Below are 17,636 nucleotides of genomic sequence, written 5' to 3' on the forward strand. Positions count from 1 at the left end.
CTTCCGGTTCCACATCGTACCGTAAATACCTTAAAACAAATGATCTTTTAAATACATATATAAGATATATAATACAGTTTCCTCTGAATAAAACATACTGTTACTTGCAATCATAACCTGTCAACTAATATCTGTTATGTCATTGAAAGCATTCTTGTGTGTATGGCTTATTTAGGGATTCTGGAATACACATTTCCATGGGACTCAAACATGTTTTATTACTTGACTGCAGATCTGCCTCAGGGCATGTACATTGACAGTTGATCATGATGATACAGTCGTAACAAAAAGCGCCAAAGGACAAAAGGGCCAAAATTGAAAAAATCAAAAGGGCCAAAGAAAAGTCAAAAGGGCCAACGAAAAGTCAAAAGGGCCATAGATCAAATTCCAAAAGAACATACAAACTAATATATATTTTATATGTTTTATTATATTTGTATCAATATGTGGGGCGGTGGTTAAAGCGTTCGCTCGTCACGCCGAAGGCCCGGGTTCGATTCCCCACATGGGTACAATTTGTGAAGCACATTTCTGGTGTTCCCCGCCGTGATATTGCTGGAATATTGCTAAAAACGGTGTAAAACCATACCCAGTCAGTCAGTCAGTATCAATATCAATTTTGGCCCTTTGTCCTTTGGCCCTTTTGACCTGTTTCCTTCAAAGACCCCATTATCAAAACCTCAGTCCCACAAAGGCCACACTGTGCAACCTTGTGAAGACCTCATGCAGTGACCCACCAGCCAATTGCATCGTTCCATGAAAATGGGAATTCCAATAACATCCTTCTTATGGTACCAGGACCTGTAAAGTGGAGATCCAATCTGTGTACACACCCTATGACATCAGCCCTTACCACCAGGCGTCTGTGTACAATGGATGACTTCATTCGTATGTTTCTGTATGCAATAAATGACTTCAGCCTGTACCATGTTTACTATAATGTGTCTTTCTACAAGATATGACTTCATTCTTTGCAACTAAGTGTCTGTATGCAACAGGTGACTTCACTTTTTTTAACACCAAGTATCTGTGCAATAGGTGGTCTCAGCTTTAACATTACACTCCTGTTGAAATCTAAGACACATACAAAAACAAGGCAGAAGAAAATGGAAAAATATAATTTATTATTATAATTGTATATTTATTAATATTTACTACAGACACAAGTGTAAATGATATGGTGACAACATGATAAGGTGATCATAGACAGCAGACTATAGGGATGCCACGATACATTGATACATCGATGCATCGATACTTTTCCTAAGACGATACAATTATCGATACATTCAAAACTGTATCGATATTAAGTTTTGAAAGTATCGGTTTAAATACAGTATGCTTATGTATCGTTTACATTTTGCAATTGTATCATGTTTTTTGATTTTATGAGAGTTATAAATGATGATTTTTCATGCACAAAGATGGGAAATTAGAACTTTTTAATCTCTGAGAATAAAAAATGTTGATCTTTTCATGTACAATTATAAAATATGAAATATTAATGTTCAAAATGCAAGTAAATTTACGCAATAATGCCACAAAAATAGGTATCGTGATATGTATCGAATCGTCACATGGGTATCTTGATACGTATCGATTCATGAAACTTGTGTATCATCACATCCCTAGCAGACTATATGTAGACATACGCAAAATACTGGTGTTTACAACAAAAATGCTCTCATTATGTTTATTTGAAATGGCAAGTAACATTTCTTGAATAAATCACAATGTAACCACAATAGAAAAACATACAGAAACTTAGCTAAACCTGTAGAGGTTTCCAATTCTTTGAAGAGAGTCGTCCTTGGGGTACATATATGCATTTTCTGTGGCTGAAAATGTCATGTGATAGTTGTATCAATGTTTTAATACAAATATTGTACATTAAATAAAATCTTTTTTATTTATTATACGGTCCCCACCACGTGGCGTTACCTCCCTGCTACACATGCGCAGCCAACCAGGTAAGCACCTAGGCCTGTATCATCATTCCTTATCCTGAATAATCAGTGAACAGAATTGCGGGGAGGTGGGCAGCCCTACCCCAAGGACGACATTCTTCAAAGAATTGGAAACCTCTACAGGTTTAGCTAATTCTTTTTCATAGAGATCGTCCTTGGGGTACATATATGCATTAACTCAGACTCCCAAAGACCGGAGGCCAGGGAGGAGGGAATTCTGTCAAAGTACACAGAAATAGCGATCATTAGGAATAATGTAACAGACGACACAACACTCACCTGTCACGTGTCCCGAAGCTTTCGCGAGAGGCATGCTGGGAGGGTAACCGACAGGGAGGAAAGTACTAAGATCCGACCTCATAGGTTAAGCAAAGCAATTTGCACACAGTGCGAAAGTATAAAACCCTGCCCACATCGTGACACTATTAAAGTGCACCGTAGGGGAAACCTAACTCACAACCGACCATAATCTCCGGAGAGAATCGAAAGGAGTTAAATATGATAACAGCGGATATATCAATGATACACAATTGAAAGCAGCGTCAACTGTCCAGATAACCAAGACTCACTTGGTCAGGGTGGCAGGACACTGTCCACTGGAGAGAACAGAACGGCCAAAACGCGCACGATCGTGAATGTGTATCGAGCTGATAGTGCCTGATAAAAGTGCTAGGCCTGCTCCAAATAGCGGCAGAGCATATCTCTTCAATGGGTAGTGCCGATGCAAAAGCCTTTGACGTGGCCACTGCCCTGACCGAGTGAGCCTTCAACACCTCAGGGGGAGGCTTGCCCTTAGCCTGATAAGCAGCACAAATGACCGACAAAAGCCAGCGTGATAGGGTCTGTTTGCTAGCCGGCATCCCAGCCTTCCCGCCACCGTAACAGCAGAACAGATGGGTACCCGTATGGATCCCTTGTGTTCGTTTGATATAGACCTTGAGAGTCTTAAGGACAACCAATGGGTGAGTGCTCGTTGCAGAGGTCCCCGATGTGGAAGGCTGGGTAAAAGTAGGAAGTTTGATAGGAGCTGTCACATGGAAAGCGTGAATCGATCCTCGGACGGTAAGTATCCGGGAGGCGAATACTGACACGATCTGGATGGAACACAGTCAGGGCCAGGTCTGCCGACATAGCATGTAAGTCGCCGACCCTACGCCCAGATGTTACCGCCACCAGAAATACGGCCTTCCATGCTAACAGCTGAATGGAAATAGCCGATAGACCTGAGAACAACCCAGGACCTGACAGCCAATCTAGCACGGACAAGGTGGGCTGGTTCGCCTGACAGCAGGTCGAACCCGATCCACGCAAGCTAAAAAGCGCTGCATAAGAGGGTGCTGTCCCAGAAAAGCACCATCGACAGGGGTCTGGAAATAGCGGTGGAGTAGCTACGAATAGTCGAAGCCGCCAAGCTTTCTTCCAAACGAGCTTGCAAAAACTCCAATACTGGGACTAAATCAACAGAAAAGGGATCTGCAATCCCCTTATCTGAACACCAGCGCGCATAGCGGGACCAGATATCCTCATATTGAACGTTGTTGAATCCCGCCTCGAAGCCAGAATTGTGTCTGCAACTGCTGCAGGGATTCCGCGTGCTTCGAGGCTAGACCTGACAGAGGCCCACTGAATCCTTGGATTGGGGTATAGCGCGCCGTTCTGAGTGAGAATGTCCGGTTGCAAAGGTAATAGAACAGGAGGCTGAGCCAGAAACCTGAGAATTACTGGAAACCAGCTCTGTGACGGCCATAGCAGTGCCAGTAGCACAAGTAGCCGAGCTGGCTGGGTGGACATCTGGGAGAGGACCCGGGGAATGAGTGGTAGAGGCAGGAACGCCCACAGCACCTTGCCCGTCCAATCCAGCAGGAAGGCGTCGGAAGCCAACGCCCTCTGGTCCGGTATTCGAGAGCAGAACACAGGTATCTGATTAGTCCTGCCGGACGCAAACAGATCCACCTTGAACGATCCATACAACTGGGAGATAACTCCGAATATCTGCCGGTCGAGCATCCACTCATGCAGGGCCAGGATCCAGCAAGAGAGAGCGTCTGCTCGCACGTTCTCCAGACCCGGGAGATAAACAGGAAGCACCTGACAGTCGCACTGGTCGCACTAGAGGAAAAATTCCCACATCTCCCGAAGGAGCGCTAGGGACACCGTGCCGCCTTGCTTCAGGATGTACGTCATGGCCGTACGGTTATCCAAATGAAGACGAACCACCTGGCCCTGAACATGCTCCCGGAAGGCCTCGAAAACCAACCACACAGCTCTCAGTTCCAAGAAGTTGATGTGAAGGTGGGCTTCGGCTTCGGACCAGAGTCCGGACACCGACAGACTGCCGAGAACACACACACCCAGCCCGTGAGGGACGCATCGGTTTGAACTGTAAGAGCTGGCGTTGGGATTTCCAAAGGGATCCCCTTGGAGAGATTCCCGACATTGGTCCTCCACTGAAGGTGAGGAGACAATCACCCGGGGACTGTGAGACACTGCTCCAGATCCTCGGAGTGAGCCCACAGACTCGCCAAAGCTTGCTGTATAGGGCGCATCCTCAACTGCGCCCGCCACACTACAGAGATAGTTGCCGCCATATGACCCAGTAGACGAAGCCAAGTCCGCGCTTTCTGCCTGGGGCTGGGAGAGGAACGAAGACACCATCTCCCGTACTCTGGTGACCCGATCGGGCGACAAAGAGACAAAACCCTTGTGAGTTGTGAACCGCGCCCCGAGAAAAAACAAGTCCTGGGTGGGTACCAGGTCGGATTTCTTGAGGTTTATGATCCACCCCAGTCGAACTAGAATGTCTATCACTGTGTGGGTAGAATCTAGGCTCGCTGGCTGAGTTAGAGCGCTGAGCAACCAGGCGTCTAGGTAAGGGTAACAACGCCTTCCTTGCGACCTTGCGAGGGTAGCCAGCACTAACATGAGCTTGGTGAACACCCTGGGGGCAGTGGATATGCCGAAGGGGAGCACCATGAATTGGTAATACATACCGTCGTAAGAGAACCGGAGGTACTGCTTGAACGATGGATGAATGGCAGGCCTCGCTTCCACAGTGGTAGATGGCCGACACTGACGGTGGATAGCACCCAAAGTGTTGCTGGTAGCCTTCTCCCGATCCGCGGAATAGAGAGAGGCACCCCCCGACTGGGACGTGTGGTAAGAGGGCGTGAGTGGTCACCTGCAGATCAACTGACTGGGACGAACCCATGGCGACATCCTGCAGGTTTAATGGGAGGTCGGGGCAGACCCCCGCGAACGCAAAAAGGCTGATGGGAGCCAGTCGAAGAGGACTGCTCCTTGCCCTTACCTTTGGCGGGACGGCTCGTCCTCCTACCTCTGCCCAGCGGCCGAAGCCAGCAGGCAGACTTGGGCGTAAGCTGCGCCCCGTAGGAAGAACCCGCTATGGGAGCGGAAGCAGAAGCCCGCGGTTGCTCCAACAAGGCCTTAGAGTCCTTGAAGGAAGTAGCTGCTGCAGCAGCCTCCTGAATGACCTGTAGTGCCCCCGGAAACAACGTCGCTCCCAGCTGAAACGGAAGGGCCAGCAAGGTCTGCTGTGCCGCTACCGAATAACGGGATGTATACAGCCACAGCTTGCGCATCCCCATGACTGCGCACATCACCATAGACGCAGCAGACCGCAAAGAGTCTCGCGTCAGGTGGGCCTGCACTTCGGACAATTGGTGAAGCAGACCAACATTTGGGGAAACGTCCCCACTTCTCCCTTTCTGCCTCCAGAGCCGACCTTTGGATAGAGGAAAGGTAGGCCTCATGGACCACTATCCGCACCTGCTGCATGGCATTCCCGGTAGACTTCCTCATAAGTCCGGTATGCCTGCTTCAGGGGGGGGAGTCCGAGCGACATGTTGGTATATACTTGGGGTATATACTCGGCAATACGTTGCCTAACCTCCTGGAGAGCTGACGAGAAACGGAAAGTGCCCTCCAGCTCCTCGACCTCCCCAACGTCGATAGACTTGGCACCCGAGCCCGAGTCAGAATTCGGGTCTCCTCGTGAAGAGGAGCCGAACCCTGACCCGGTTGGAGGCCGAGCCACAGACGCCGCAGGAAGGGAAGAGCCGAAGGAACTCCCCGCTCCTGCAACCGACACAACACTCGAACCCTGGTCCCAAGACACGAGAGGAAGACCGGGCAGAACCGACTCCTCCGCTCTCATGGGGCGGGGTGGCGCAGGGACCGGATCCCCAGGAATCCTCAACGGACCCTGCGCCAGCACCAAGAGGGGCACTGGGAAGCGAAACCCCCACCCGCCTCTCCGGGGTAGCCGAGGCATCTGGACCCGAAGCCAAAGGCAAAGGATCAACAGTCGCCTCAAGGCTAAGGGATCAAGCCGGGCTCGGCGATCCCACCCCCGGACTCTCGGTCCCCTGTTCAGAGTGGGCGAGGAACTCCTGGCGGAGACCTCCAACGGACTCATGAACAAATGACTTCACGGAGTCCATATGCTGCTGAAACAATTCAGTGATTATTGACATGTCAAAACCACTAGATTGGGAATGCGACTTATGCGAGGACCTAGGTTTAGCTTGTTTGCCTTTTGGGGCTTTGGACGGGGGAACCTCCTTGGTCAGTTCCCCTCCCGCCTCTCGCAATTCCTTAGAGAATAGGAAATCAGCCGCCCGTCTCTTCTGGGCCCGGGGGGAAAAGGCCATACAAAGTTCACAGACATCAAGGTTATGCCCCGCTTTCTCTAAACAGCACAAGCATTTGTCATGCTTATCGGCTCTCGGGATATTCTGCCCGCAGACAGTACACCCTGTAAACGCCTGAAAGCAAACATGCAAGCATGTAGCTAACGGCGGAACCAGCAGCATACATATACACGTACAAAACATTGAAAATTACGTGAATGCGACCACGGGACATGAAATACTTGGTTAATAACGCAATATGACAACCACATGGCATGCTAAACTTCAGCCTGGAATAGCAACATGTGCGTAAACCACGGGAAAGCTAGCGTAAAAGTTTAATACAAAGTCACATAAATGATAAATAACAGACTGCAAAGTCAATAAAACTGTTCTTTTTCTTTTTCAAGAACGAATAAAGACCATACATACAGTTGTTGAAGTCTCAGACATTCTTCACAAGAGAAGTAAATCAGCTAGTAACTCTGAACACGTGTGAGTGACAGCAGAAGGAATAATGAATAGGTCCTAGGTGCTTACCTGGTTGGCTGCGCATGCGTAGCAGGGAGGTAACTCCATGTGGTGGGGGCCGTATAATAAATAAACAAGATTTTATTTATTGTACAATATTTTTATTAAAACATTGATACAACTGTCACATGACATTTTCAGCCGCAGAAAATGCATATATGTACCCCAAGGACGATCTCTATGAAAAAGAATCATTAAATGAACTAACTGCAGTCTTGTAGAATATTATGCACATATGCCATTGTTTCCCTTATATACACTACAATATTTGATTACTTTCTGTCAGCTCAGCAAGAGACAATTACCCTTATTTGACTTATGTTTTGAAAGAATAATCTTGCGAGCATTGTTTGAACATCAATATACATTGTGTACACTCATTAACAATATTTCATGAAAATATGTGGACATCTAAATATTATAGCTTTTGACAGTTCATATTTTTTTAAAATCAGAATAATTTAACATATTCAACATTAATGGTGTAAAATATGTCAATCCTTAAAATTAAACAATGTAGACATTCTGAACATATTACCAACAGTGAATCAGTTATGGTCATACAAAAATAGTCTTAATAAGTATACACTTAGCAAAAACAATATTACTGAGATGATCCAACCACATAAAGCAGGTACAGGCAACAACCTCATCATGTGACCATCGTGGTTATTCAGTGTCACTGTTGTCACAAGTCTTCTTTTGCTAATCACACTCTTTATCATGTTTATATTTCCTCATCTTTTATTCAGGACAAAGATATCACAACTTCAAAATGTTACTTTTTTCAACCTTTCTTTGCACTTCATTGTCAAACAAATGACTGCTTAACAAGCATTTAGTCACAGAGAAAGGTGTTATAAACAGATATCAGTTCAGTAACAATGAATGCTAATTTGGCTGTGAAGACCTACATGGAGGTTGGAGGTAAACTATGGCAGTCCATCACTGTCACTATCAGATCATCACCTCCCCCCATAGATCCTCCGCGTTCCAGATATCATGGTCGATCATGTCATCATGTACAAATGCTTGACATAATTAGAATCGCACGTTGGCATGTTGTGACCAAGATGATGTAGTGTGTAATGTAGGTGGAATACTGCTGACTGCAGAATAAAACTCTCACTCACTCACTCACTTAGTTGATTAATCACAGGTTATATCGATGGAAACTGAAGACTGTAGCATCAAACAGCCTTAAAACATTTCAAATTTTTGCCTCTTGTTTTGCCTCTAAATACAACATGTGAGCTTAACAGTAAAGTGAACAATGTGTTTGTTGTGAAATTGTGTTGTTACACACAACATGACAAATTATTTCCATTTCTTGCACAATCCCATTTTGTAGTTTACTCATTTAAAGTATGAATTTAAAGCTTTCCGACTTTACTGGAAGGTCACTCTCAAACATGTCCAAATGGAATTGTTTGATGAAGTGGAATTATATACAATCCAGACCTCATTTTATCAGGTTCATGGTCATATATTCATCCGATATACTGTCACCTCCAGCTTCAAGAGACCCGTAAAGATCCGGGGTAGAATAGGTCTTCAGCAACCCATGCTTACCACAAAAGGCGACTATGCTTGTCGTAAGAGGCGACTAACGGGATCGGGTGGTCAGACTCGCTGACTTGGTTGACACACTTGGTTCCCAATTGCGCAGATCGATGCTCATGCTGTTGATCACTGGATTGTCTGGTCCAGACTCGATTATTTACAGACCGCCGCCATATAGCTGGAATATTGCTGAATGCGGCGTAAATCTAAGCTCACTCACTCACTCACTCCAGCTTCAAGATCACCAGTTGGGGTCACAATGACCTAGTCATCTGATATGTCAGATTTTGCCATACTGAGTTACATCCCTTAGGTGTCTCACAATCATGTGTGGAAAATATCTGAGACCAGCATCACTACAGGGTTTCCTCCCACATGTCCTAGCTTCCCCACACACAGATACAGTTGCAGCACTGTTCAGAGTAGTGTTACATCCAACAAACAACTCCTCCTTCTCCTCATCATGATCCTCCTCAGCATCCTAGGACCTGAACATGCCATTGCAGTGGCCCAGCTTCTGATGCCAGTCCCCAACAAAACACAGAGCCCAGGTGAACAGCGGCAGCACAGCCAGCGTCACTGACATCAGGACCAGAGCATTCATCAGCGACCGGTTCGTGGCAGTGGTGTCAGGTCTGTGGAATATAGTCACATATATAGAGTTCAATAGGATCCCTGATTCAACATATGACCGGGTAATACAACATTATGATTACCTTGTTGTAAATCAGTGTGTTTAAGTTCTGTCTTTCCCTAAATACTTAAGGTAATGGGGAGATTCCTTCAAGACACATTGTCTAGTTTTTCGGGAAAAAGTTATGAATACTTTTCAACCAGGAAACAGTGGGCAGCATGGCCAGAGACATATAATAAATTATTGTATCTTCTATGGCATGACCTAATTGTTTTCAGCTTATGAGAACATTAATACAAAAGAAGAGGCTTGTAAGCCAATCAAATGTCACATAAACACTTGCAATTAACCAATGTACGACAAAGTGGGGTCACAGCAACATTTAAGTTCAAGTGGCTAAACCCAAACCTACACACCACAAAGGTAATTTTATTTATTACCCACGTGGTCAACGTATGGGTAGTTGCATACTAATCTCGTACGTCACATGAGTGTCGTATCGCGTTGACCTGTGTCATAACGACTTGACCTGAGATTCTAACGATTTGATTGGATAACCGATGACCTCTCAATTAGGTCTCGTTGTGACGGAACTACTTGTTCATTCATAACAAACATGTGAATTCATTCATTCTACAACTATGTAAACATTGCGAACGTTGCGGTATCGCTGTTTAATTGTGAGTTGAACAGAGACATTATTACCATCGAAAAACATAAACACAATGTTTCCACCAGTGATGTTAGCCAAGTAACGCAACTGCAAACCAAGAAAAGGGTTGCAACGGAGTAGTTTACTATAGGAGGCTGTACGAGGCCATGACAATTGACATGCATCGTGACGTCGGTTACCAAAGGAGCAGGCTAGAATGGCGTAGTGACGTCAATACAGTGTGATCATGCAAAAGTGTACTACTGAACAAAATTCCTCCGCAACCTCTTCGTGAAACCTGTTTCGGTTGAAACCATAACAATAACAAAAATACACTATTTTGTCAATTTAATGTATTTAAGACGTGGGTAATAAATAAAATACCAGACGAGGTCTCATTACATATGAATTATACGAAACTCGTGACCTTCCTATGGTATCTGACCTCACTTTCGCTCGGTCATTCATTGCTCGAATTACACAAAACGAGTGTCCTTCCATAGGAAGGACACTCGTTTCATATAATTCGTATGTAATGAGACCTCATGTAGTATTCTCTATGTATGCCATATACCGCAGGTTAAAGCAATCTCAAAAAGAGCTGTAATGAGACTAACCGAAGGCCTTGGTGTCATGGTACACACATACCTCCCTAGTGCTGTGAATCTGCAGATCCCCAACCATGCAATAATGATCAGCAGACCTCCCATCTCTCTGCAACCATGACAACATGATGAGGAGAACTTCAGTGACAAACAACAAAGCTATCTAATTTCATTAAAAAATGTTGTGTGTGTGTGCATGTCATGATACTACTTTATAAAATGTCAGAAATAGTATGGTCCAATTCGAAATCTGATATAGGCATTCAAAAGTTGCAACTTCCTTGTTCTTTGTAACAACATTTCACAGCTGCTTCTCAGCCCCGATGAATTCACCTCTTCAAGGGTAAAATGTTTCCTGTCTATAATTTCTATGCTGTGATACTTTTATCTGCACTATCTCACTTTACATCATACAGCGTACATACAATATATATCAATATAATCAGTCTTTAAACAGTAGAATTCCAAGAAGGTTATCTAACTTAATAGTGGTAAAATAGCATGAGTGATAAAAAAATGATTTTTTGTGGCTAGTTTCCAAAACTATATGATATTGTTTCCTATTTTCCTTCCTATTGTATATATGAAGGTGCTCCACTCACCTGCCCTCCTCATGTTGAAGCGGGTTCTGGATGCGACCGCTAATCACTTGGACCATGGTGATGACCTGGTACCCTGAGTAAGCTAAACACAGCGTGAAGTGCACCACAGACACACTTCCTATTATCTTATTTTCTGAAAACAACAACATGTATCTAAATTAAGGCCACCAATTGCCGGCTTGATCCAAACCAAGAAATAGTTTAATGTTCTTATTTTGTTCCAGTGTCCGATCTTTTTTAGATAGGAAATAATACAAATACAACTAACTAAAATGGCTAACTGTCAACTATTTAAATAACTGATGAAAATAAAGGACAATTCATAATTTATGGATAGGAGAGTGATGATGATTTTTATGGAGAAGCACGTACAATGTGAATGACTCCCCACCCCAACCCCCTAAAATTTATGTACAATGTAAGTGATCCCCCCACTGCTGTAACCCCCCACCACAACCAGTGCATGTGTACAAAATTAACCCCCTACCTCCCAAGAACAAAATGGGGGATCCCCCTTAAAATCATCATCACCCCCTCTAGCCATAAATTATGAATAAAACAATGTACACTTACCTGACAGTTTTGGTTTTACAATGATTGGAAGACACAGCACTGCTGGGACACAATATATTGGCTGAAACAAAAACACAACTTTAACCCATATCCGTGGCGGATCCACAGGGGGTTCAGGGGTTCAAAGGGGTTCAACACAACACACACACACCACCACCACCCCTTTTGAAAATGACTCAAGACCACATTGAAGTTTTGCATTGGAGGAGCCAAGGAAGGGTTCAGTGGGTTTGAACCCCTGAACCCTCCCCTTTGAAAATTCCTTGATCCGCCTCTGCATATCTTAACTAATTCTATAGCCATAGCTAAATAATTCTGGTAAGATTGTTTTGGTTCCAACCACGGGTTGTCAAGAAAAATATATATAAATTATGCTCACATAATGCCTGAAAATATACAATTCTTGTAATATGTCAGGGCAACAGATTTTCAGGGTACCTAAACATCAATTCTGACATAATATAACATTTCAGTTACGCACGTAAATACCTTTGTAAGTCTTACATATATAAAGTTTCATAGCTGAAAAGTTGTTTAATATTAAAAATAACAAACCACATCACCAACTCGCTCCCACAAAAACATGTCAGTACTCCTTCAAAATTCTCAGTACACCTCCACTTGCAATATGACGTGTAAGTACACCCGCACCCCAAAAAGTTATCTGGAGCCCTGATGTGTCATTAAAAAGTGTTGCCATGGTTACTAATTCTGTTACATTTTCATGAATATACAGGAACCAACTATACTGAAAAAACAGACAATTCTTTTCTTTCTCCATTCCAGAAACCTAAACACACATTTGTTTTTTAACACTGTGGTTAAATACATCATTAATGGTGGAGGACATTCTGGCCAAAGCGGTGAAAACAAAAGGAGCCTGCTACTTCATCATGAGTCCACCGTGATTAATGATTATTAAAAGAGCAGGTGATTTTTCAAGAAAGGTAACTATATTGCTGATACCAATGACCCTGTAATTTCTGGAAAATTATGAACTAATGGTACTGATGTCCTAAGAAATTTTTTCACTATTTCAGATGTTTAAGGCATATCACAGCTAGGCTTTCTACCATACAGAAGAGGTTGAATCTTTATATGTGTAACAAATATGACACAGCCTCTAGAACAAGTATAATGCAAGCTATACCCACTAGCCACTGTCACTCAGCCGGAATCTTTTCTGTGTGAGTTAGTGAGTACACTGCTTACAGCAATATCATCAGTGATCATGGTGCGGAGACAGGAAATGGGTTTCACGTCATGACAGGCAAACACTTTAACCACTAAGCTTCCCAACTGCCCATGATGTGACACAACATGACACTATATGTCAACAGCACAGTGTCAATGCTGTATGTTTTTAGTACAAGGTTCAACACTCACCACCCACAGGTACCAGTCATTGTCATTCAGCTGAAAAACAAGTAAATGGTAGGCAATCATGCAAGCTAGTAACAGACACATGCATTTTACTACATAAAGGCTTTATTATGCTACTGATATTAAATCAATCCGATAAACTTGGTATCATGATCCCAAAAATATGAGTGAGTGAGTGAGTTTAGTTTTATGCCGCTTTTAGCATTATTCCATCAATATCATGGTGGGGAACACCAGAAATGGGCTTCACACATTGGGGAATCAAACCTGGGTCTTCAGCGTGATGAGCGAACACATTAACCACTAGGCTACCCCTTCGCCCACCCAAAAATATAAAAATGTTGTCACATAGCAGGAACTACTTCAAACCTCAACATTAATCAATTCCTTCTTCCTGTATAAACTACTACTGCACCAAATATGCTCAGATGGGGTCTCCTATAGAGTCGGTAAATCATGGTGAAAAATATTTCTGAAAGTCGTTTTGCACTGTTAAATATGATATACTGGGCACTTCACTAAAAATTGTATTCATACACTTTTAACGGTAATATTTGAATCAAATATAAAAAACATCAATATCTATATAATATAGCCCACTCACATTGAAATAGGCCGCTAACACAAAGAACACAAGCATGAAGACGTTGATTCCACACCAGACATGATCCCACATCCCGGACTGTATCTTTGAGGCATCCCCAGCCGATGTTGGAACACGTTCATAATCCATCACTACCAGTGACAAGAAATCACACTGAATTAAGTTAGTAAGATTAAAAAGGCATCATTTTTACACTGAACAATAGTGATTAACAACAGCCAGTATATATAATGCTAGTGCTGGATTCATCAGTGTGGCTGTATTGGCATATACACACAGTACTATCTATATCTATCTACGTTACATGTGTTGACTTCAGATACTATCTCTGACCATGTTTTGGTTATAATCTAGATTAGCCGAGAGTAAGGCTGGGGTCCAAGAGTCAAGACGTAACATTACATCATTTCATGTTCGCTGATATTACTAAACCCATGGGCGGATCCAGGGGTATTGATTTGAGAAAGGGGTGGGGTGTTGCGAACCCCTGAACCCCTCATTAGCTCCGCCAATGCAAAAAATCTTCACTGTGGTCTTAAGTCAATTTTCAAAGGGGGGGGGGAACCCCCCCTCTGGATCCGCCACTGAAACCAACATCAACAGCTGTAGAAATCGAACAATCATTTTCATGACACTGTTGAGAAACAGTTACTAAAACGGCTGGAAATACCACAAGATTCAACAGATTGAACTGTAGTATTTCTGCAGTGGCTATTTCACCAGTTCATAAATCGTTTAGGTGTGAAATATTGTGAATGTGATATTTTCCCTATGTTTTTAGTTTTATCTGGGCATATACGGTAATACACACCGCTGAGTCTAATGCTTGTTCTACGAGCTGTTTTGCCACTCTCATCGTGTGAAGTTACTGACTTACCCGTCAATAAATATTCACGCTGGTGTTCATAAGAATACTTCTAAGTGCTGTGAACTCTGTAAATCTGTCACAACCGTGTTCGACGATTGCAGATGTGTGTATGTATATATGGGCTCCGTACAGTGCACATTGACGACACTCTGGCATAGTGTGCATACATGCGATGCTCCGAGTTTATTAAACATGATTCGGAGCTATCCGGCAAACCTCGGTGTCGAGGCGACTATTGATTATTCCCACTGATCATGATAGACAATATTCAAGATGGAGCTACCAATGTTCTCGTTGCTTGGTCTAAATGTGATCAGACATATAGTCGCTACCTCTCAAATTATTGTGATGCACAAAGAACCGCAACAGTTTTGTTCATTCTTTGACAACCGCGCACCAAAAGTCCAGCCAGGGTTAAAGAACTGTACGTGGTTTAAGGATAACAGTTGTTGCGGCCAGGAGGAGATCGATGCGACGTTTGGGAGGGTCAAACCTCTGAGAGGGGCGTCACAGGCATGCCAGAAATACACCAACTATTTAATGTGCTACATATGTGCACCAAATCAGAATATATTCTACTTCCGAGAGAGACTAACGGTATGTCATGAGTTCTGCGATGCCTGGTACAGAGCTTGCAAGACCGCCATCTTGAAGGGATCGATAATGGGAGACCTTTTTGCAAACGGGGACGAGTTCTGTACCAGTTGCCGATTCCAAGTAAGCCAAAGAGAGAAGGATGATTGTTTCTTCTTCGACGTGCGACTCGATACAACTTCTGCTTCTGCATCACTTCATGGCCTGCCCGTGTATTTGGTAGAATGTTTCGTATTGTTGTTATGCACGCTTCTGTGGCACTGAGCCAGATGTGGTGTTTCATTCGACAATGACAATTATGCTGCAATCAAAAGTCACAACAATTTCTTCCTAGGCAATCATCCAGGCTATGACGTTGTGCGAGTACATTGTTACATGTAGACGAAGAATGTCATGCCATGGAGATCAACATCTATCGGCGTGATTGTGCAACGAAGAAATAAATATCGCCGTTACAAACATGTTATTGGTTAAATCATTTTAAGTTCATGAAATAACCACTCATTGCCTACAAGGATTTTACGACCCATACATAGAGCATGGATGGAACCATTATAGTGTACCACTAGAAATGACAGATGCAGGTGTGTTGTACACCTGCACAGCAAGGAGACGAAGTGGCGTCATCTTGGGACGTTTTGAATGTGTATAAATTGGTTTAGTTTTGATTACAGGACGTTGACAACTTATTGATGTTTATATAACGCAAAACATCGAAGTTTTCTCGTGTATCGATAACAGTCCCCATCGGTCTACTTTCACGTGTGTCTTTCCGCTTGTTTAGCATTTTATAAGAAACTAAGTGAAAGGTCAAAACCGATGGTTCACCTTCAGGCTATATCCCAATCATTCATTTACTATTATTATAAAGTAAGGCACCGTTTCACAGAGCCTCCGTAGATGCCATAACTCAAAACTATTCCGAAAAAGGTGGACACGTGGTGCTGTGTCTGTATCTGTAACAGTAACCTGACAATTGTTTAGCGTTTGTTTGTTGATTATTACCTCACTCTGCAATATTCCAGTTATACGACGGCGGTCTGTAAACAAACGAGTATGGACGGGAACTCTGTGACTGACATAAGGGGCGATTCACGGATCTGGTATTCTATGACACGCAGTCAACCAAATCATCTTATCTGACCACCCGATCAATTTAGACGTACAAACGATATTGCTTTGTGAAACGGGTCCCCGAGCCTTTTATTGATAACACAAATGATATGTTTTGGAAAAGGTTATGGTCTATCGGTCTATATTGAATATGTTATAGCAATATTTTGTGGACATGATGGGCATTGATATCCATGATTTTTTTCTTCGTACCAAAAAGCTGTCCTATCCTCTGTTCTCCCTCCCTCCGTCTGGCTGCTGTAACCGGACGATACAAGCAATAATGTCCGAGGTGGTATGTGACAATGTAGTGATGACAACTATGTATACATGTGTTAGTGATCACCATTGGCTGGTATTTGTAACTTAGTGAACTTTATATCACAGTAGACATTTAACCCCTATCTATTGCAGATCACTGCATTTGATATCTTACTGTGACAGGCACATTACAAGGTCTCATTAGTGTGTACATGTAATACTATTGTATATTGAACATTTTTCATGCCGTACAACTGGTCATGTTTATTCATAATAAATGCTTTGTTTCAAAACATTAAGCAAACATGATCATATTATTACCATAGTATGCAAATTTACCCCTTACACTTCTCGCACAACATTAACATCCGTTGTTCAGTTGATACACCTTTACATGACCACTCATGCTCCAAATTCGACGTCTTTTTAAAACTTACTGCTACTGGTGTCAAGCACGTGAGTCTAGAGTACCTAAGGTCACATGCACTGAACATTTTGCCATGTAGATATACTGTGTGTTGTTATGATGAGATAAATATGGTTGTTTTTGATTTGTACAACACTTTATATGTGGTGTTAAAATATTAAACATGAACAGTAGATCAGCGTGTCTGTGTCTTCTTGTAGCACCATTCCTGTGGGGAAACACTGTGGATGCCCGTAACTGGAGTCACAGAGGTTTGTTGTGGGAGGTGCAGTCTATGACATGTGGGAACTGGTTAGGATTGTCAGACCACGTCGAGGATGGAATTGATGAACATATTGTCCTGTCAGAATAATAGTTCAACTTTAAATCGCAATAGATTATATTTTTGCACAGGGAGCTGCTCTACAACTAAACGACTTTGATGAAACCTAGAAACGTAAGGGAACTTGGATTCGATCCCACAATCACAGACTTCTGGCGGACCCACGTGAAACAACTTTTCGGTGCCACTAGACGAAGACGAATGGGTCACTTGTTGATACTGACACACACGCACGCACACACGCAAATGGGTTGGGGCGTGCACTGTTTCTGTAATTATACATATTTC

At 43.2% G+C, this 17,636-nt stretch overlaps 2 protein-coding genes across 2 annotated transcripts; both read right to left on the reverse strand.

The window, feature by feature from the left end:
* Positions 1 to 4,492: 4,492 nt before the first annotated feature.
* Positions 4,493 to 6,979, reverse strand: LOC124280915. The gene is made up of 2 exons (XM_046716908.1): positions 5,683 to 6,979; positions 4,493 to 4,774 (listed from the first exon to the last, which is right to left on the reverse strand). The coding sequence occupies exon 1, from the start codon at positions 6,400 to 6,402 to the stop codon at positions 5,734 to 5,736; it is 669 nt and encodes a 222-aa protein (XP_046572864.1). The 5' UTR covers positions 6,403 to 6,979; the 3' UTR covers positions 4,493 to 4,774; positions 5,683 to 5,733.
* A 1,865-nt stretch (positions 6,980 to 8,844) lies between these two features.
* Positions 8,845 to 14,779, reverse strand: LOC124280943 (transmembrane protein 220-like). The gene is made up of 7 exons (XM_046716948.1): positions 14,641 to 14,779; positions 13,764 to 13,894; positions 13,163 to 13,192; positions 11,777 to 11,837; positions 11,204 to 11,336; positions 10,645 to 10,710; positions 8,845 to 9,345 (listed from the first exon to the last, which is right to left on the reverse strand). The coding sequence occupies exons 2-7, from the start codon at positions 13,890 to 13,892 to the stop codon at positions 9,192 to 9,194; spliced, it is 573 nt and encodes a 190-aa protein (XP_046572904.1). The 5' UTR covers positions 13,893 to 13,894; positions 14,641 to 14,779; the 3' UTR covers positions 8,845 to 9,191.
* Between the last annotated feature and the right edge of the window lie 2,857 nt (positions 14,780 to 17,636).

Source organism: Haliotis rubra, unplaced genomic scaffold, assembly GCF_003918875.1.
Source record: "Haliotis rubra isolate DU_JTF1 unplaced genomic scaffold, ASM391887v1 Scf276, whole genome shotgun sequence".
In the NCBI taxonomy this organism is placed as follows: Eukaryota; Metazoa; Mollusca; class Gastropoda; order Lepetellida; family Haliotidae; genus Haliotis; species Haliotis rubra.

Excerpts from the sequence above, each read along its gene's own strand:
- LOC124280915 (XM_046716908.1), bottom strand. The coding sequence starts at position 6,402 with ATGAGTCCGTTGGAGGTCTCCGCCAGGAGTTCCTCGCCCACTCTGAAC.
- LOC124280943 (XM_046716948.1), bottom strand. The coding sequence starts at position 13,892 with ATGGATTATGAACGTGTTCCAACATCGGCTGGGGATGCCTCAAAGATA. Across the intron at positions 11,337-11,776 it reads TGTAAAACCAAAACTGTCAG|AAAATAAGATAATAGGAAGT; the intron begins GTAAGTGTACAT and ends TGTTGTTTTCAG. Across the intron at positions 9,346-10,644 it reads AGATTCACAGCACTAGGGAG|ACCTGACACCACTGCCACGA; the intron begins GTATGTGTGTAC and ends TATATTCCACAG.